Source organism: Ictidomys tridecemlineatus, chromosome 6, assembly GCF_052094955.1.
Source record: "Ictidomys tridecemlineatus isolate mIctTri1 chromosome 6, mIctTri1.hap1, whole genome shotgun sequence".
Lineage (NCBI taxonomy): Eukaryota > Metazoa > Chordata > Mammalia > Rodentia > Sciuridae > Ictidomys > Ictidomys tridecemlineatus.
Window position 1 is genome coordinate 75,464,361 of NC_135482.1, and position 22,206 is coordinate 75,486,566.

The 22,206-nt window shown below is 34.2% G+C and overlaps 1 protein-coding gene across 1 annotated transcript in view; it reads left to right on the forward strand.

Annotated features, from left to right (window-relative positions):
- The window catches only part of Syt10 (synaptotagmin 10), a 59,145-nt gene that overhangs the window by 29,441 nt on the left and 7,498 nt on the right, over positions 1–22,206 (forward strand). Inside the window, exons 3-6 of the mRNA XM_005334032.4 lie at positions 1,673–2,240; positions 15,795–15,915; positions 18,673–18,844; positions 21,588–21,717. Of these exons, the coding sequence (XP_005334089.1) occupies positions 1,673–2,240; positions 15,795–15,915; positions 18,673–18,844; positions 21,588–21,717 (991 nt within the window). The remainder of the gene's footprint in view (positions 1–1,672; positions 2,241–15,794; positions 15,916–18,672; positions 18,845–21,587; positions 21,718–22,206) is intronic.

Sequence of the window (22,206 nt, forward strand, 5' to 3'; positions counted from 1 at the left end):
GAAGCTGAAGTTTGCCTACCTACAGCTTCCATAAATCCCTATTGTCATGAAAGTTCTTCAGGCATTAGCAGACAGTTAGCATTAATTCTATCTTTGCCCTTAGCCCCTGTTTTTTTCCTCTCCTTTTTAGGTTCAACATCCTTGTTGTTTGATGTTCACTAAGTTTTTAATTCCTATTTAGGAAATCAATGTGCATGTATGAATCAATGATTTAAATGTTCATTAAGCAATGTCCTGAGTATCAGTGTTATAAAGGTGTGGAACCCAATAGACAACAGAAGTGAACAGAGGATTTTGAAGTGAGTTACCTGAGAGTATGCTGAAGACTACTGGAGAAAGCAAGGATATAGTGATGAGGATTTGGACTGAGAAGAAATGGAAAGGGAATGGGATGGATAAATATATGAGATCAACAGATTTAGAAAACTGAATAAATTTCATGGATGAAAAGAAGGTGATTCAAAGCACATTGCATGTTTCCAAGTATGAGTGACTCATAAAAATGTTAGTGCTGTTAGTGATTTTAAAAGAGAAAACTGGTTTCAGAGCAAAAGGGAGAAATAGATGAGTTTTGCTTGAGTTTAGGTAGAATTAATACATCTGTTTAGAAATATTCATTGGATTTCTAAACTGGAAGACTTAGAGATATAGGATTTAAAATTATTGTAGCTAGGAAATATCTGTGGAACTATCAGATTCAAGACAACAATTATAGTCTAAGAACAGATGATTAGTCTGATGGACTAAGGAGAGACAAGAAAAAAGACCTTGGACTAAGTCTGGAGGAGACAAATGGATTGGTAGCGGGTGTTGAGAAGCAGGTCTTAAGGCAGATCACATTTAGAAGACATTAGTAAGCTTACATATTAAATAGTGATTAAGGAAATTCAGTTAGAATTTTTAAAACTGTTATTTTGACTCCAAATTCTAGAGTTCTACTTTTATTGTTTTCTTAGAGCTTCTAAATCCAATCTATGTTGAAAAAAGGAAAATGTACTAATTTTGTCTGTCACAACATTATATTCTTTGTAAAAGTAAATATACAATTATTTATTTTATGTATTAGAAATAACATATGAGGACATGTGAATCTATATGTATTTAATACTGTAACAACTAAAACATGAAATTTATGAGACCCAAACATCCACATGGAAATAAAACAGTCATATGAATACTTTATCTGTATGAAGTTTACACCTAGATACACCCAGGTGATTGACAGCATATTTTTGTGCAATATTGAATTTTGTTGGTAATCACATTTCTTTATGCTCTTATTATTATTCAAAGTACCAAATTCAAAGCCTCATAAAATGTATATCTGTTTCAGGTGTTTCTAGAACTTGAGGAGGCTTCTTCTTGAATATTGCATATATCACTTTTCAAAAGTATTTATGCACGTGTGTGTGTGTTGGTGTGTGTGTCTATTTAAACATATATATACATATACATATTGTGTATATAATATATATCATATGAATTTAATTAAATATATATATCATATGAATTTAATTTCTATTTAGGAAATCAATGTGCATGTATGAATCAATGATTTAAATATTCATTAATTAAATTCATATATATATCTTGGTGAGGAGAGTTTATGTACCTTTTTATAATATGGTCATTAATTTGATTTGCCTAAATGATATGTTTTGTGTGTGTACAGCCACAATTCCTTCAGGAGACACCTACCAAGGCAAATGCAAGTGTCCAGTGTTGATTACAGTATGGGCACTGAACCTGTTTTACAAAGAGGAGAAACCACCACCAGCATTGGGAGGATAAAACCAGAGCTGTACAAACAGAAGTCAGTTGACTCCGAGGGCAACAGAAAAGAAGATGTCCAAACCTGTGGGAAACTTAACTTTACCCTGCAGTATGATTATGAAAATGAACTTCTAGTTGTCAAAATTATCAAAGCCCTAGATCTTCCTGCTAAAGATTTCACAGGAACATCTGACCCTTATGTGAAGATGTATCTTCTTCCAGATAGGAAAAAGAAATTTCAGACCCGTGTACACAGAAAGACTTTAAATCCTCTGTTTGATGAAACTTTTCAATTTCCAGTAGCATATGATCAACTAAGCAACCGAAAACTCCATTTCAGTGTGTATGATTTTGACAGATTTTCTAGACATGACATGATTGGCGAGGTGATTCTTGATAACTTGTTTGAAGTCTCTGATCTCTCCAGGGAAGCCACAGTCTGGAAAGATATTCATTGTGCTACCACAGTAAGTAATAATTTCACCATCATATTGTTTTTTTTTTTTTACCTATAGGAGATGAATTATTACCTAGATTATTAGGATGAATTCTACAGAATTCTAGAATTTAGATCCTAAGAACCTGCAAAGGTAGGATTTGTTTATATCGTCATCACCATTATCATCATCATCATAACTTGGGTACCTAACATAATATAGATAAAATTAGGTATTGTGTAAATATCTAATTAGCCCTTTATAAATTACCAAAATTAGCAAGCTTTTCTCTTATAAAATATTTATATGTAACTTACCCTCAGCACCCAATTTCCTCATGTTTAATATTGATTTCATTATTTAATGTGATTTTGTTCATCAGATCAAAACTGAAAATGTACTATGATGTTATTCATTTTGATCAAACACAATTCATTTCTTCAGAAGCCTTCATGGAATTCATATGATTACAGCAGATGAAATACAGAATGATCAAGAAGTGGTCACACTATAATACTACTTTTTCATTATGAAATGCTTTTTCCAATGATAAAGTAATAATAATTTTGTTACTGAAAATTTTGAAAATAGTCAAAATACATAGCATAAAATTAAGACAATAAACAATACTACCAGTTATATAAATATTTTTGGTATACTTCTTTCCAATTTTGCAATGTGTACATTAACATAATTAAATCATACTGTTAAGGTTTTTCAGCATAATTATCTTTCATATTGAATCTGTTTTAATGCATGTTTTAAATATATAATCCATTTTATTATTGTTAGATGTTTAATTAGGCATAAATTTTTATACTAAAATTATAGTTTTTTATATCTGTTTTTTTATTTGACTTTGTCTATGATAGAATTCTAGAAGTGGAATTAAAGAACTGGTTTCTTAGGTTAGTTTGCTAAATAGTTTTTGGTTTATTAGTTTTAAAATGAGATCATTTGACTTCTTTCCAGGTAGTCTATGTATTTTTAAATTTTTACCAAAATAATAACCTTAAAATATTGCAGTTTTGAATAGAGAGGGATTACTAAGAAAAAGAAAGAATAATTTTCCAATTAAAAATAGTTCCCTTTGGACTAGGGTTGTACCTCAGTTGTAAGCACTTAACCTGGCATGTGTGAGACACTGGATTTGATCCTTAGCACCATATAAAAATAAATAAAATTTTAAAATAGTTCCTTTTGGGGGCTGGGTTGTGGTTCAGTGGAGAGCACTTGCTTAGCATGTGTGAAGCACTGGGTTCAATTCTCAGCACCACATAAAAAATACATAAATAAAATAAAGGTATTGTGTCCATCTACAACTAAAACAAAAATTATTTTTTTAAAAATAGTCCCCTTTTGTGTTTTGTCCTCTGATCAGTATTTTGATAATTGCAGTCAGTATTTGGGGTGGTTGTGCTATTATTATGAATTATGTAGATAAAGTAATTTAAAAGTTTATCCTGCCCATTTAATACTGTATTACATCATGTTAGTTTTTATTTCATGGTCTCCATTGTAATATTGATTAGGAAACAAAGAAGGAATTTTGAAACTGGATCATATTTCAAAGGCACTCTGGAGTTCTTTTGATTTCACATTAGTTTTTCCCTTTATTGCCTGAATTCCTACAGGGAAAATATAGTGAGCTGTGCTTTTTACAGCTTTTAAAAACATGACAGCTTCTAGAATTCTACAGATGCAGATTGTAATTAGTTGTTATTTCTTTGACTTTTTAGTCTTATTATTCCTTTGATTATTTTAACAAATAAGTTCTGAGTGCCTACTCTGTTTTGGCGTGCTGTAAGTATTAAAGATGCAACAACACATTTCTGTATAAACAAATTTTTGAGGCATGTTCTTTTTATACAATCAGGTTTAGAGACAGGTAATCAGCAAATGAAGTCTAAAATTATTGTAATTTTCTAGGAGATTGGTAGTAAAGCTTTTTTTTTTTAATCTTCAGCTTCTGTATCCCAAATTGGTTCTCAGATGGAGGTGTTTATTTTGAGTAAGAAAATAATTGTGTGTAAAAAATTAATTTTCATGTAGGGATCATCATACTATATATCACAAATATAGCAAGCCAATTACTTCTATATCAACATGGAAATATCCCTAACAAAAGGAACTATCACAAGGAAAAGCAGTGTATATCAGATACCACTATTTTTGTGACCAGAAAGTAAACTACATATTCAGTTACACGTACAATCTATGTAAAGACACCCATTAATTAAATAATAAACTGGAAAATGTGGTAAAACTGGATGAAGGAATATAGAAAGGGAATGATTTGCAACTTACTGCCTTATGTATTTTTCTTTTAATTTTTTAACCATATTGTTTAAAATGTTTAATTAGCTCTTGAAAAATCTGATCACTATAGAGACTAATGTATTTTGAATACTTAAATGCAGTTTTCCTATCGACACTCAAGAAGCCATTGAATGTATAAGAAAATGAGGAAAAGATTTCTCTTTTTTCAACAGAATCAACTTCACTTTGCATATTTATTTATTTACTCAGCTATGCAGTAAGCATTTTTTCACAACATTGTTCTGGATACTTAAAAATTCTCACAAGAAAGTAAGGTTCATGTGCACACCACATTGACCTAGTTTACAGGTATAAAATGTTTGAACCCATTATTTTCTAACTTAGCATCTGACAAGTATTATTTGTAAAAGCAGGCCTTGACATGACAATATAAGAAATTGTGCTTATTGCAGCAACCATTCAGAGTACTAAATGTTCTGCTGAGTATTGAAGTAATGTATTTCATTACACGTTACTAAAGTTTTTAAAAATGTTTTGAATTTTTTTTCTCATGGGTGCAATATATTTTTAATTCTACCCCCAATTATACTGGATCTATTACAGGATCAGAATAATGTCTCCTCATATATTAAAACGTATATGAGTGTGTGTGTGTGTTTGTGTGTGTGTTTGCATATGTATAGGTTCTTTGCATTTCATCATTAATTAGAAAAAGTTATAACTATGGAATAGTGTGTTACCTAATAACATTTTAGAATGTGGCAAAATTCCAATCCCATTATAAGGAAAAGGTGTTGTAGACGTCAGGGTAGCAGAGAATGGACATTTTGGTCAGGGGCTGTCTGCATCTCCTGAGATGTAGCAGGCAGTACTGTAGCCACAGGTCTGCAGGTCCATAGGTCGGGACAGCTGGCCCACCCCACATCTGTTCCTCTTTGAGCAGACCTAATTTGTTCTGTGTGTTATTTCTGAAGTAAACCTAACCCTAGAGTGCTATGGATTACACATGTGCTTATGGAATAACAATTAATTGATTATAGATTGACTCAAATGACACATATTTTGTGAACCTATCTTTAAGGTCTTTGAGTCATCTTGGAAGAACTGACAGGAAGCATCTCTGTTGAAGTATAAAAATGAATTACATTTAAGCTAAGCCTCAAATTATAGGATCTATCATAGATGATCACAAACATATAAGAGATCTCAAAGCATGATTCTTCCTGGTCTAACACCTGCCCAATTCAGGCACACTTGAAAAGAATTCTGAATCACGAATATTTAATAGTTCATAAATCACCACTGTTCGTTACATTATTTTTTACATTAGATCACATTATGTTCATTTATAGAAAAAGGTTTCATTGTCTGTTGGGATTATTCTGACCATCCTTGAATTTCATGGGAAAGGTTGCAGGTAAATTGGCTATAAAATAGCCCAATGCTTCTGTTAGCTTTTATTAGCAGTTTAAACAGAGGTTTTCTGTAATAGTAATTACAGAGTTCTGTTTCACAAAACAAATATTCAAAGTTAATGCAAATATGAAATTTAAATTTGTACCACTAGTGTTAAACTCAATTCAACATGGATGCCACACTTTTTAGACAAACAGAATTATTGCATTAACTTCCCTGCCTCTACCTATAGTTATAGGAAGGTAGTCACAGGAATAATGAGGAAGCTACATGGCAATTATAATCTTCACAAGTAAAACGATGCAGAAATTAAATCTGGAAATGATGTAGGTGCAATGAATTTAAGGAAAATAATCATCTTGCTTTTTTAAACAATCTGAATGATACCCTTTATGAGTCAGAGTCAGAGAGAGAAAATTCCAGGTAAGCTCATCTAGCTCCTTATAGGCCATGGGAGGAGTTTCAGGATTTACTTACTCTAAGTAACATATAAGACCATTGTTGGGTTTTGTTCAGAGAGGAGCCATAGTCTCATTTAGTCTCATCAAAAAGATCTCGGACTACTACTATGTGGAGAATAAACTTTGAGAGGCATATATGGAAGCATATAAATCAATTTGAGATAGATACTAGAATAATGAAACCAAGTTTATTCAGTCCAGGTGTCCAGTAACAGCAATACTTAAGAGATTCCTTTAGTTAGGAATGGTTTTGTAAATCATTTAAATAATTTTACAAAGATGCTTGGAGAGCTGTATATGGTTTATTGAATGATTTACTATGCCCCTATCTATAAATGATGATTAAAATTTAAGTGAGTCTCTAATTCCTTTCACCAAGAAGCTTATGAAATCTCTCAACCCGTATATGCTGAAAGAGTTCTTACTAAATGTGCGTCTTTTTATTTTCCAAATAACTCTTGTCCCAGTATCTGTGGTGGGCTATTCCCTCTTCGCTTCATTACACAGGTAGTGAGACCAAATTTGCTAAATCAAGGAAAAGTTGTTTCAAGGTCCCAGTTCTACCTCTCTAACCTGAATGCTTTGTGGCTGCTGGTAGCTAATGTCCATGTCTGTGTTGGGTAAGAGCTAAACAATCTTGGCAGAGTTATTTCCCACTTGGATGAGAAACTGAAAATGAGTTTCCACTGAGCAGAAACATGGGCACTCTTAAATAGCATCCCTGGCAACTATAGTTCTGCATTGTTATCAGTAATCATGCAATACCCAGTAGGCTTTGTGACTACCCCACCCTGAACACTGCCAACTTCTCTGCCCAGCTTTTGCCCTGACTTAGGCTAAAGACTTCATTTGAATTTGTGCCACAGCCAAGCAAAATGCTTAGGTTTATGCACTTATTTCCCCATAGTAACTATTTTACTATGTTTCCGGTAAAATATTGTCAACCATAAATATGCATGAAATTTATATTTATGTAAAATTTTTAGAGTTATAAAAGGAAAAATCTAAAGATTACATGTTTCATACAAAATGCATTCCTTCCTTCATGCAGAAGTCAAGGAGGTCCTGCTAAGGAATACCTGGTGAGCATTTTCTCTGATTTACAGAGGAAATAGCAAAAAAGATTCAATAATGCAAATATGTAAAAATCTAACCAGGTTTTGTAAAATAGGCCTCCTTTTCCCATATTTTCCCCACATTAATTGAATATAGTAAAACCTAGTTTAATTGAAATCACTTGGAGAAAGAGGAAAGGCAGGGAGGAAATGCTTTTGAAAATTGTGGTTGTTTGAAAGAAAAGGGGGACAGTGGGATAGAGACTGGAGAAGGGTGATAATGTTAATTACACTTCCTAATTGACAGCTTCCTCCTCCTTCTCATTTGCCATGTAGTGTCACTAGACTACTTGTGCTGGCTAGTTAAGGGGGAATGGCCAGATGTACAAAGAAAAAAAAAAGCAATTTGCAGACATTAGGGATATATTTGATTCACTATAGAATTACAGCCAACATAATCCCAAACAACACACTCTCTAGAAAGAGCAATAAAGAAGTAAGAATCAATAAGACTAGTAGATTTAGCATTCTCTAACTGTAGCTCCACAAACCATACATGTATCTTTAAATGGTTCAAAATTGCTGGTAATTAATCATATTCTCCAGGCCTTGGTATGAGGACTTGGCTGCAATGGCTACAGGGGTTTTACTCACAAAAACAACATTTGTAAGGAATATCTTTGCTTACATGGTCTCTGGCTACTGAGTAGTGTTCACCCCTTCAAGCAGTAGATTCCTTTCCTGTAACTACAGTCATGACCTGGCTTAATGCTTTTATGATTTATTAACTCATTTATTGGTTCAGTAAGCTCTTTTTTCAATTTTTTAATTTGTTTTAATTAGTTATACATGACAGTAGAATGCATTTATGCACTTTGATATATCATGTATAGATGGGATATAATTTTCTCAGTAAGCTCTTTATTAAGCACTAATCTTTTGCTAATCATTTACCCCAGAAAAATTATAAATGAATAAAAAAGACATTTTATTTCATCATCTATTATGTATAATGCTAGAGAACTAGACCTGTAACATACATTGTTTTTGGATATTATCCCTTTTAATTTCTGACTATGATTCCTTCAGGTGATTTTTATTAACAATAAATATGGAACTCATCCTGACTACAGAGAAAATCAGAGGTGATATGGTTAAGTGTTCTTCTGAGAAGGGGACATTTAGAATAAGGACACTGTTTCCATTCAAAGTATAATCTGGTATTGCCAGAGCCAGTGCTTCTTGTTAGACTTTGTGATCATCATCAGACGCTTCACCTCACCTAGAAGCCTGTATGGATACTGCTATTTCTGCTTTTAATTTCCTTCATCTTTCCTAGTTCTTCAAGGGTGAGGTTATTTGTCCATCACCTCTGAGGCCTAGATCCTCATGAGAAAAATCAAATACCTTTCATCACTATTCCTGTAATTAGACCCGAGTAAAAAGCACTTTCAACACTGGATCAAAAAACACACAAACAGAGATATAATTTAAAATTATATAGACCTGTTTTCACTCCAGCTTGTCCCCTAATTAATTGTGTTATGTTCTGAGAGGTTAAGTAATTTGTTCAAAATTACCATAAGACCTGTGGAGGAGATAAAGTGTGGGGTCATCAGTGTTCCCAGATGACTAGAATGCTTGACACTTTGATGCTCTCTATAAACATGAGCTTGCTAATGAGTGATTGTTTATAGATTGAAAAGACATTTGAAAACAGCTGGCATGCAAAATTTAGAGATTGTGAAATTGTAATAAGAAATTTATAAAATGAAGGTTAAAAAATTGGGGACTTAATTGTTAGAGGCCACACATGTCATACCAAGGAATTGGGATTTTATATTTTAAGACCTGTGCATCCAACATATACATATCAGTGAATCCCACTGAAATTTTTACCTGAGCCCAGAACAATATAAATGACATTGCACATTCATTAACCTGGTGGCCTTTCTTCATGAATCCTCAACTAGACCAACCCTGACATTCACTGCCTTGAGGATTAGTTCTTCCTCATCTAATGCATTTTCTGGATATTGAAATGACAGTGGTTTTTGTGACTGCTTGTTCTTCACTTTGAAATGAAGCTCTCAGCACCAGTTAATTTTCTGTTGTGTTGTCTATGAGTCTCTGCAGCCCTACAGCAAACACACCTGAAAGGGCCTGTTCAGACAATCTTGGACATGCTGGAAATAATTTACTTAGTCCTCATTTTTTACCAGTCCTTATTACAGTAACAAAATATCAGAACTAGAATTGAAATAAATCTCACTGAACACCTCATCTTAAACCAAAAATACTGAAGGCAAGTGAGGTTAAACAGATGACTCAACGTTAAATTCTATGATTTTCTAAGGTGAATGAGATGTGTGGGTAAGTGAGAAATAAAGCATTTATGCTAGTTTTAGTCTGGTATGAATCTACATTTTGCTCTAGCTTCATTTTATGAGCAGGTGGATGAAAGAATAGTAATGATGAAGAAGCTCATCTGATCTAGTAACATCTCACTTTTAGCAGTGTCAAGAAAACCATACGGTTTTCTTACCCTCAAGGAAATGAAGAAGGCAGGCTGCATTTAGGGTGCTAAGTGGATGTGATGACTGTGGTCACCATAGCAACCAATTGTTTAAAGTTTTTTTCAACAAGTCTTCACGATTCTTACTTCTCAATATATCCCAGAATTTAACCTTTCCTCGGCCAACACCTCCTACACCTCTTTCACTTTATTAGACTCTCTCCTGTCTTTTTTCATCCTGATGTAACCTTCTCAAGATAAATAAATTATTTTCAAATATTATTTTTATTATCCTCATTATTATTTTTGAATGTCTATTTATACCAGGCTCTTTACTTACTTAATACCTACCTCTCAAGATAATGTTATTATCCTCATTTTACTTGCAATTTTAACTTAAATTCAGGGAGGTCAGGAACTAGCACATAGAAGATTAATGACTTTAGCTCCATCATTTTCTTACCTAGGAACCTGTGCTCTTTCCACTCTGCCAAGCTCCCACTCCTTCATGTTACCTGTTGCCTACAGAAGCCATCAAACATGTCACCAACTTCACAGTTTTCAAGATACTGCCCATTCTTATTTTCTGAATATTTTTCACAGGATTCTCATGCAATATTATTCCTCTTACCCTCTGTGAAATCCCATCTCTTTCATTCTTTAATTCACAATGCAATTATTATCTCCCTCCAGGAAAGCTTCCCTTGGTTATTGCCAAGACTTTAATTGGCTTCCTCTCCATCCCTTCAGTTTCTACAGCTTGACTTTACTATTAGTTCTGTTAGTCCTGAAATAGGATGGGCAGTGCAGACATTTGCATACCAATTTACATTTTCAGTGATATTTAGTTATATTTTGGAGAAAGAGTACATAGGAGAGCTGGGGGTATAGCTCAGTTGATAGAGTGCTTGCCTTGCATGCACAAGACCCTGGGTTCAATCCCCAGCACCACACACACACACACACACACACACACACACACACACACAAATAGTTCATGGGAAAAACATATCCCTGACTGACTGTGAGGTTGACTAAAGTCAATCATCAGAAAATAACCTTTATCTACTCAGCTCCATGTTGGTAGAGCTGGGATGAAGAAACCAAGTGTGTGTGCAGCCCAGCCCAGCCTCCGCTTAGCCTTTCTCCAGAAGCCCCTTGCCAAACATGCACTCAGAAGACTGTCATTGTAAATGATCAACCAAATAAGTGCCCATAAGGATGGGTTACAGATCTTCTTACCTGAAAGAAATTTTATGAAACTATATCCATTTAAATAGCAGGTTAGATGCAAGAGTTTTTCAAAGGCTAACCTGGTAAACTCCTGATTATATAATATTGAAGAAAATAAGATGATCATATTTCATTGCAAAACCACTGCCACCACATTCACGTACATTAATATGTATTCCATGCATCATAATCTCTCACCAAAGACATTTTACTAATGAATGATTTAAAGTAATATCAGCACAATTAAAAAAAAAACTTCAAATAATGGTATAATGGGCACACCCCACATTTTTGCAAAAAAAAAAAAAAAACCCAACTTTGGCATAAAATCTGCCACAAATGCCCAGTATGGTGGCACATGCCTGTAATCCCAGTGGCTTGGGAGGCTGAGACAGGATGATCATGAGTTCATAGCCAGCCTAAGCAACAGTGAGGAGCTAAGTAACTCAGTGAGACCCTGTCTCTAAATCAAAATAAAAAATAGATCTGGGGATGTGGCTGAGTCGCTGAGTGCCTCTAAATTCAATCCCTGGTACCCACCCACCCCTCAAAAATATCTGCCACAATTATGTAATGAAATACAGGTATACATAAATAAAATCTTTAGAAGCTCAAAGCCTTTATCATTTTAAGCTGAAATTTCTACTTCAAACATTTTTAAAAATGTGGATAAAAATAACTCGGAAAATAGTGTACTCTTCTCTACCTATTTAACATACAGGATATATTGTCTTAATGACTCAAAGTCATCATTTTAGTATTAATTTCTGCTCAAGTTTGTAATAAAATGTTGAGTTTAAGTTTACTAAGGTTTTATTAGCATCAGTTCCTCTTAATACAAGATAATTCCAGATAATTATTTTTATTTATATATTTATTTTATTTATACCTATTTATTTTATTTGTGTGTTTATATATAAGTATTTGTAAACAGCTATTATTTGTTGTTTCTATTAATTTCTTCCTCTCCATATTTCATGCCTGAGTGTTGACTGTATACTTATGGCTGCAGATTAATGTAGCAAGTAAACATTCTTTTTTAGAGTTTTGTCTAAAATAACAATAAATGGATGATTAAAAAATTATGTAGTCTCCTTACATTAAAAAACTCTTAGTGTATAATTTCTAATATTTATGATGTATGTTCAGAGGCCTTTTGCCTTATTTCTGGGTTCTTTATTGGGCAGCAAGGAGTTCAGATTGCTGTGACTGAGTGTAGGTTTAGAAACCACAGTTTTGGGGATCAGCTGAGAAGAGGCAACAAAGCTCCCTGCTCCCTATAGCTGGACTGTCAATTCAGGGACTGCACAGAGGTATGTCCTGAGAATGTGTGCACCCTGCAGTTGGGAGCACAACAGCCACAGTCTCAAATTCTGACTTACATCTGTTACAGGATCATTTTTTAAGGTCATATAGCCCTTAACTTCATTAATTTCATTCTCTCACAATTAGCTCTTAAATTGCTTCCATTTTTTAAAAGCTTAAGAATATTGGTATTTACCTTAGAGTGTATTCTGCCCTTTTCAGTACATAGGCAATTGTTCATTCACATTCATGCTTCCTGAAGAAAAATTTAGTCTAATGAAGAATTAAATTTTTGTGCAGTTATTATGCATGCATACCATGTATCACTTTTTACCATCCAGTTCATTTCAGTTTTCTGAAAACTCTTTTGAGTACATAGAGTTTGAATATTTAAGTGAATTCTTACTGCTGCATTAGGTATAAGGGCAATTCAGAGCCCTTTTAGATGCCCTTTAATCACGGCTTCTGCTTTCTGTTTATTGGTGTCAGTTAATTTTTCTATCAGTATCTGTTAATAACAGATGGTCAATATTGTGTTGCACTTGAATGTATAGAAAGGATCTTGAGAATTGGAACATAGTAAAAATTCTTTGTTCTAGTCAATGAGCATGCAATATATCTAAAGAAGTATAAAAATTACTTTCCTAGATTTTTTAATGTGCAAAACTGTATCAGTCAGATATGTGACTGTTATATGTCAATCCCTTTAGATGACTCTCTTTGTATACTTTTCCCCCTGTTTTGTGTGTTGCATTTCCTCTTGTATTCCAAGCATTTCATATCAGTGATCATGACTCTTTTTTCTTAGCTTCTCTCTCATCACCTACACCATGATTCTTGGTAGAACTTGGTATCATGCTCTGCATCCACAGAGGCATTCCTTAATTTGATCAGATAGCAACAACATATTCCTGTGCTTTTTGATAGTAATAAAGGAGAAATGCCCAATGAGGGAAGAGGGCCACCTGTCAGGCAGGAAGCTTCAACCCTTAGACTGAGCCTAAGGAGAAGAAACATTAGATAAAATGGGATTCTGAATAATTAGCTCTCTTCCTTCTCAACAGAGACCTTCCAGGCAGAATAATACTTTGTTCATCTTGATATCCACAGCAGCTGCCACTGTACTTGACAAATAATGCTCAATTATTTTCAGGTGGCAAAAAGAATGAGCCTCCTTAATAGGAGGCTATGCTCCTCCTGTTCCCCCAAACCTTCTTCTGTGGGACCTTGCTCACTATCTTTGATCTGTAGCAATCCAGAGGAGTTCCAGGTAGATATCTGTACCTCTATTTTAAAATACTTATTTTTACTAATTTTCTTGAAAGATAATAAATGCTTCCACTTTTTTTTTTCATGTACCAGTACTTGCTGAGCACCTGTTATATGCTAGCAATACAGAAGAACAAAACAATATCCAGGGATACCATATGCCAGACGCTGTGTGAAATGCCTGTGTGTTATTTACATTATCTCACTGAATGCTTAAAAACCCTGTGACGTGGGTGCTAGCCTCAATTTGAAAGTAGCATTTCAGAGATTCAAAGATTTATTAAATTCCTTAGGATCTCATCGTTAAGAAAGAAAATTGGGATCAAACCCAAATTTTAACTACAGATGAAGTTGTGCTCTTAATTACTAGGCTCTATTTCTAGACCACAAATAAAGAAACCGAAAGTATGTAAGTTAGAACCTGAGCTGTAAGAATAAGTCTGACAAATGTTAGACCTACCTCAGAGTGTCTCACCAGCAGAGATTTGAATGAATCCTGTACATAACTCTTCACAAGGAATCTGCAATTGTTCACCATCCACATTCATTTTCTTTTGTCCACCATTAGTACAGTAAAGACAGCACAACAATCTGCATCAGACTACTATGGACAATTCTGCCTTATTTTCCAACTAATTAATTTCTTTGTTCCTTCAAAGAATGGGTATTGAGAACCAGCTCTGCCTTTGAGTAAGGTGTAGAAAATAAGACAGCCAGGAATCCTGCTGTCCTGGATGCTATGTATAGAAGTCAGGGAAGCAAAAAATGAACTTTAAAGATGATTCCAGTCAGTGATAACATTATGAAAACATGTGAAGGATCTGAGAGTGGGGTGGGAATGGGATGGCAAAGGATGCTGCCTTAGAATGGATAAAAGGGGATGCCTCACAGAAGAGGGGCTGTTGGAGCCTGGTGAAAAGTCATCCAGATAAATACACAAGGGAAACAAAGGACTTGTCAAAGAAACAAGAAAATTCAAATGCACAAAAGCAGTAAGAAACTTCATTCAGTTGAGTAACAGAAAAAAGTTTGTGTTTGTACCAGAGCTGGTGGGGGCAGAGGGAGCCAAGAAAGGAAGATGTAGAGAAAGGTAGTGTCCAGATGACATGGGTCTTTTGTGTTAGACCTTGTAGGGTATTGTCCAAACAGTCAGAGATAAGAGTGGCAGGGATGCTCTTAACAAAGTGAAGCAGGAGTTTCCCAGGCACAGCAGGACTCAGTCACCCCACTATGTGTCAGCAAGGAGTCTGAATTTTATTCTGGTACAGTAATGAGCTCTTGATAGTCTGAAGCAGAAGAGTGGACATAATTTGAGTTGCATTTCATATACTATCACTTTGACTACCGTGTGAAGATGAACCTCTGGAATGGAAGATCAATCTCAGATGCTAGTAAAGTAATCCTAGCAAGAGGCGATAGTGGTTTTAATGGTTGTGATACAGCTGAAAAGAAAGTCACTGATTTATGACATAGTTTGTAAATAACATAGACAAGAAGATCAATCTCAGATGCTAGTAAAGTAATCCTAGCAAGAGGCGATAGTGGTTTTAATGGTTGTGATACAGCTGAAAAGAAAGTCACTGATTTATGACATAGTTTGTAAATAACATAGACAAGACCCACCCATGGGTTGGACGTAGGATTGAGGGAAAGAGCAGATTAACAGTGACTAATGGATTTTTGGCTCCAGCTTCCACGTAAATTGTGATGACACTTGTTGACTATGGAAAGACCAATAGAGGGTCCAGTTTGGGAATCTGAGGGGGAATGGACAGAATCAGCAGTCTGGTTTTAACTGTGTTAAGTTTGAGATTCTTGTTTTAAGTGCAAGTGGAAATATCACTTTTTTTCTTACTCCATTCAGAACTGCTTTCTTACAATGTTAATCTATATATCTCAATAAAACGTATTTAAAACAATAGTCTAATATTCAATTAGACCCATAGCCCTACATAATGGGTTAAAGCAATTTTCATTTGTCATTTTCCATTTCATTTTGTTTTCCTTATTTGGTGTTTGAAGTTGCTAACATTGCTAATTGCCTTCCTAGGAAAGCATAGACCTGGGTGAAATCATGTTTTCCCTTTGTTATTTGCCCACCGCTGGTCGTATGACATTGACCGTGATCAAGTGCAGAAATCTGAAGGCAATGGATATCACCGGCTCATCAGGTATGTACACAGTTGACCAGAGGCCAAAGCACATTCCCAAATTAAATTTGCCATGTATCTACAATTATATATGCCTATTGAATTATTTATAATGGGGTATAATGAAAGTATAAAATTACAAATTAAAATATTCTAAAACACCTCTTTTATATACAGTATCATTATGAACTTTTAGAAGGTATTTTCAGGTAGAATGACTTTGAACTTGAGTTCTTGTTTTCATTTCTTTCCCTACTGATTTTGTCCCATCTCAAAAATACATAACTTTTAATCTACTTCCCCAGTTTCAACTAGAATACCATATGCAGACATATTTGATTGAACTTATTCCCCTCACCTGCTCTTTAGAGAAACAACCACATTCCAAGACCATCATTTGCATTTGCATTCTTGCAACTTTTCCAATCAAAAATTTGGGCATCTGTAGGGATTGCAAGAAACAATAAGATAAATTAATGCTGTCTGAATTTTGTAAAGAAGTTCTTGAAAAAAATTCTCTTGTGCTGACTTTAATAAACAGGCAAAGCCACATAATGCACTTTTATCCTTCACTTAATTCACTGGAGCTCTCAGGGGATAATTTCTAACATAATATGTGAAAATCGGCACAGATTTGTGGAAGAAAAACAATAAAGGATGAATGGGGATGTCAGTAAACATTTGATGAATTAAATAGAAATAAGAAATCATAGTGGAAATATAACAAAGGATGATATAAGAGAGGAGGGTCTATAACTTTGTAGTTCTTCAGAACAAAAACAAGCTAAATTCACATTACACAAAGTATAACATAACTCCAAGTTCTCATGTGGGAAAAGCTCCAGGATCTACAAGGCACAAAAATAAATATGGAATTATGCTCACTTATGTGCAAGGATGGAGAATTTAGAACATAAATTCATACTGCCAATATTTGCATAAAAATAAGGGACTGGTACATCAACAACAATGGGTGAAAAGGGATGGGGACAGATGGGATTGTGGTATTGCATGTCTCTCACTAACATCTTGATTTTTGAACACGAATTATCTATTCATTTTCTTTTTAATTTGCAAAACATAGCATGTGATAAAGGCAGAATAGAAAATATATTCCACATTTATTTGGGGGAAAAATTCTTGGGTCAATAAATGTAGAAGAACTTAAGATAAACAGTGTACTCTGCAAATTATTGTTTACTCTTTTTACCATGTATCAAAAGAGATCAAATTTTGAGACAAGCAAACAACATTAAAGTTGTAATTAAGTGCAAGATTACTTTTTTATTTATATGAAGCTTTTCTTTGGAGGAGCCTGTACTTGGAGAGCACCACCTCATTAATCCTCACAACAGGCTTGTGAATCAACTATGGAGCCAGTAAATTATCCTTGTCAGAAGAGAAGAAATGCAGGCAAAGGCACAGTGGGGATAAAACTATGCAATGGATAAACTATGCCTCTTTCCCATTGTTCATAGGCCTGAGGGCTCATCCTGTATCACAGAAGCAAATTTCTTGCTTGGAACATGCTTCCTATTATTTGAGAAAAAAATCAAAATAAATGGGAAACAGACATTAACACTGCCCTGTTACCTTGTCATTACATACATTATTGCCAGCAGCAAAATAACTTTTTTGTTCCTTGAGGAAAATGCTTTTGAGATATTTCAATATATTTTTCTAGAGTTTAAAAAGCACATCCTGCTCAGTAAATTAATATTTTCAACATCATTTTGTCTTATTCTAAGGAAATAATATTTATTCCTCTAGAGATGGAGAAATAGAGATGATGGAACTATCACTGCACAGTAGTCAAAAAGAGAGAGCGAGCAGCTGTGATTGTTTTACCTGTCCAGCATGCTCACCCTAACACCAGTATTGCTCTCAAAGCCATGAGCCTTCTTAGAAATGCTGTAAAATGCGTAATTTTCTATAATCACATAACGTTTTTTTTGAAAAAAAAAAACTTAAGATGGTAAGGGTAAGAGAACAGGGATGAAGTTATCTGTGGAAAAACTAGTTCACAATTTTTTGTTCCATTAGGCCCATTACAATATAGTAACCTAAAATTTTCTCTTTCAAATAAACACCACATAAACAATGTCCTATCAGAGCCTTCCTGTGACCACCTTAGAATAAATAGTGCTTTTTATTATATACCATGATGTAGCTACTAAATCACCTTAGTGATCATTTCTTCAATCCAAATTCATCAAGCAACAACACTATGATTAAAATGACTCTTCTAATTTTACTACCTTAACTAGCCATTGATCAAAATTCTAAGTATAATTTAGTTTTTCCTTTCTAATTTCTACTTATTGTAATTTCATATACTTGTCCAGACACAGTGCTGCTAGTCTTTCACAGGACTTAGTTTTTTTTATTCTAAATAATTCTGAGGTAAAGAAATCTAAATACCCTTATCCTTATTTGTTTGGTTTACATCCTATAAATCACTTCTAAAAGCATGTACCCTAAAAGAGCAGTAGTCAAAAGACACATTAGAATTCTGAACTAGCTCTTGATAAACTACTGTGTTTTCTCTCCTGTATTAAAAATAATGAGGTCAAATTAGTTCTTTTTAGTTTATTCATTATAAATTGCTTACCTTTAAAATAAGAAATCTTAGATAATCTATTGAATCTATTCAATCTGTTTGAACTTTAAACTAGTAAAAGGCTTGACAAACCACTTATTTAGTAAAAAGGAACTACAGTTCTATTTATATTTGATATCCATACTTTCATTTTATTAAAATTACCTTCCTACTCCTAGATCCATATGTCAAAGTATCACTGATGTGTGAGGGCCGAAGACTGAAAAAGAGAAAAACAACTACAAAGAAAAACACTCTAAACCCTGTGTACAATGAGGCTATTATTTTTGACATCCCTCCGGAGAACGTGGACCAGGTCAGCCTCTCCATTGCAGTCATGGATTATGATAGGTAAGTGAACCCTCCACTCAATACAGAATAGCCACAACCAGTACAATACTGGTCTAATTCAGTTTTTCAGGTTATTTTCTGCTACAACAGTGTTAATTTAAGTTTGAAAAGGTATAATTATTCATTTGAAATTCCTTGTTTCTTACATTATAGTTGTGGGGGGGGGTTCCCCTGTAAAGAACTCATCCTTAAAGTTCACCTAAGGCTAGAGAGAGAACGGGTCTAGATATAGTATGTATGGAACACTTTATAGACAGCACTACTTCAAAGTCGTTCTACAGTAATAACAGAGTCCACTCAACAGCTTGTATTACTAATGGGGCTAGAATGTGAGTATCATGATGTTCAGTGGAGCTGGATCTTAACTAGCTGTGTGAAAGGGTTCATTACGTACGTCATCCCAGTGGGATTTAGTTTGCCCATTTGTGGAACTTCGGCATGAACCATGAACCATGGAAAGTGAATACTGGTCATTGGGAAACAGGTTCCATATGTTCACATCTATCTTAAAACATTACTTCATTGACAGCTCCCCCAGCTCACACACATAGAGTCATCTCTTTCACAAAATAAACTGTATCAGGACAGTTTTGAAGGTTCTTCCTCCTGCAGCTCCAGCCTTCGCCCTTCCACTCTTCCCTTAGTCTGAGATGGTCCTCATAGAGTGTACCTTGTTCCAACTACGCTTCATAGCCCAACTCATGTTAGCACCCTGGAAGTCTTTCTCAACCGACAAAACTTCTTCCTCTGAACTCTCGTTCCACTAAAGGCTCATTCTCTCATTTGACCCTTCCTGCATACATCTTTGGGTTGTTTTGCTTTTTATAAGATTTTTGGAAAGGAATGCTGTACGATTTAAACTACAAAAGTTTCAGCATGTAAATACATTTATTTATAAGCCTTGATACATTTATTTTTAAGGATGACACAGTGGTACAGAACATATACAAACACACAAAAAGAATGTCCTTTTTATAGTATTATGAAAATGATGGTAAACAGGACCCTAAAAATACCTCAAATATAAGTAGGTAAATTAATGTGCCATCCTCTGGCTCAGAGCTACAAAAAAAAAGGCACTAAAAATAGTATTATTTGTACCATCTGTTTGAATCTGTATCAAAGGAAAAAAACTGTGCTAACTTAGAAATTAAAACTAGTTCAAATTTCAAATTCTAAAATGTAAATGTTTTCCTCAGCAGACCATTTTGTTTTATCAATTACCTCCATTGACTTCTCACAGCAATGAGTTCAAGTAGATACACTTGAACGTTTGTAACCCACAACTTTAAGTAAATGATCCTTATAATATATAAACAGGAAAATAAAAAATTATTTCTGAAATATACTTGTTTGGGAAACTTTATATTAAGGGGGATCAACATGAAGCAAATCATACTAAATATACAGATCTACATTAGTAACAGGCAGAGAATAATGCAATATTCTAAAGCACCTGAAAAGTCTCTTCAGAGATATATGTAAAAATAACCCTATGGAATACCTTGTAAATCACATTCTGTTCTCAAGAAGAAACTTACTACATGTATTCTTGAATCAAATGCCCAGATTCAGCTCCTGCCTCTGCCTCCTACAAAGTGTGTAAGCTCACATCAGCTCCCAACCTTCTGGACATTTAGTTTATCTATAAAATAGAATAATAATTTTATCTGTAAAATATAATAAAAAATGTTATTTGTAGTAATGGGGTGGTAATTATGTGGGTCAGCACATTTAAATTACTTAGAACACTGACTGGTACATAATAAACTTTCAAAAATGTTAAATATTATTATTTTTTATTTGTTCCTGTGAAAGCAGGGCATGAATAAAAAATAGGAATGTCATCTATCATGCTCTCTGTTGTGCAATAACAATCAAATGCAATGGAACTGAACACAACCCTGCTCTGTTTATTTGTAGTACAAGCAATAATATACACTGATATATCATTCAGAATCAATTAAATATGGTCTTTTATGCAAGAAAATGAATACCATACCTATGGTGTAAAACCTAAATGTCATTATAAAGACAGTAAGCCTTGTAAAAAGAACAGGGTTTGATTTACATCACTTAAACTTAATAGGACTGCTTCTGAAAAAGCAATGTTTCACACATGTTCGGAACTAGTAGCATTGCCATTCACACTATTGTTATTATTGTGAAATGTGCTCAAATTGAAGAGCTTAAAATGATTTGTGAGTGCTTCTTATCCAAATTCATTTTCTTAAATGTTCATATCATTTAGTTAATTGTTTAGTAAATCTTTGTTTACTTAAAATTTTTCATTTGATTAGAAGTGGTATATAGTAGTCCCCATTATCTGTGAGGAATATTTTACAGTATGTTCCACAGATTGCTGAAACCAATGGTAATACTAAACCTGATAATACTATATATACTGTGTTTTCCTATACATACATACAGATGATTGTTTAATTTATAAATTAGGTACAGTATAAGTGAATAAGAGCAACTAATGATAAAATAGAGAAATTATAACAATGTACTATTTTAGAAGTTATTATTTTTTTCTGGAATTTTCCATCTAGTATTTTCAGACCACAGTTGTCCATGGGTAACTAAAATGACAGAAAGTGAAACTGCAAATAAGGGGATTACTATAATTTGCAAAACGACAGCATCTAGTTACTGTTATGTTTACAATTCATTTAAGATGTGTGAGATTCCATTATCTTTGAAAGTTGGAAATGAAAGTATAATATTCCACAAATCATAGGGTGGGACACAACGAGGTCATAGGAGTGTGTAGAACAGGACTGGACGCTGAGGGTCTTGGGAGAGACCACTGGAATGAAATGCTGGCTTATCACCGAAAACCAATAACACACTGGCACCCCTTGCTGGAGGTAAGCATGTGATCACCTGACTTCTGCTCTTTATCTTTTCAGTTTAAATATTATTTATTTGCTAACCCATATCTGACATTTTAATATATTCACCTTTTTAAAAGATTCCCCTTGCTTTTCTCCCACAGTCTCTAACATTTAAGTATTCAAAATTCTGTGTGCCATGTGGGATCATAGAAACCACTAGACTTTCTGGGCTTCATAATTGATACGCCCATAAGCACTGCAAGTCTGTCATTTTCTCACAGCCTGAAAATTCACATCAGTGAGCAGTGGAGCAATCTAGTATGTTTATTACTGAGTGGACACTGTATTTTGGTAAACAGAGCTACCTTTCCAAAAGTCCCCTTCCATTTAAGAATCCTTAAATAGAGGTAATGTCATCTGTGTAAGGGTCAGGGACATCTCCCCCAGCTCTCGTCAGGAAGACCTCACAGATTTTAAAAATATCAAGGCACAAGCTTTAATGGGTGATTATTTATTGTGGAA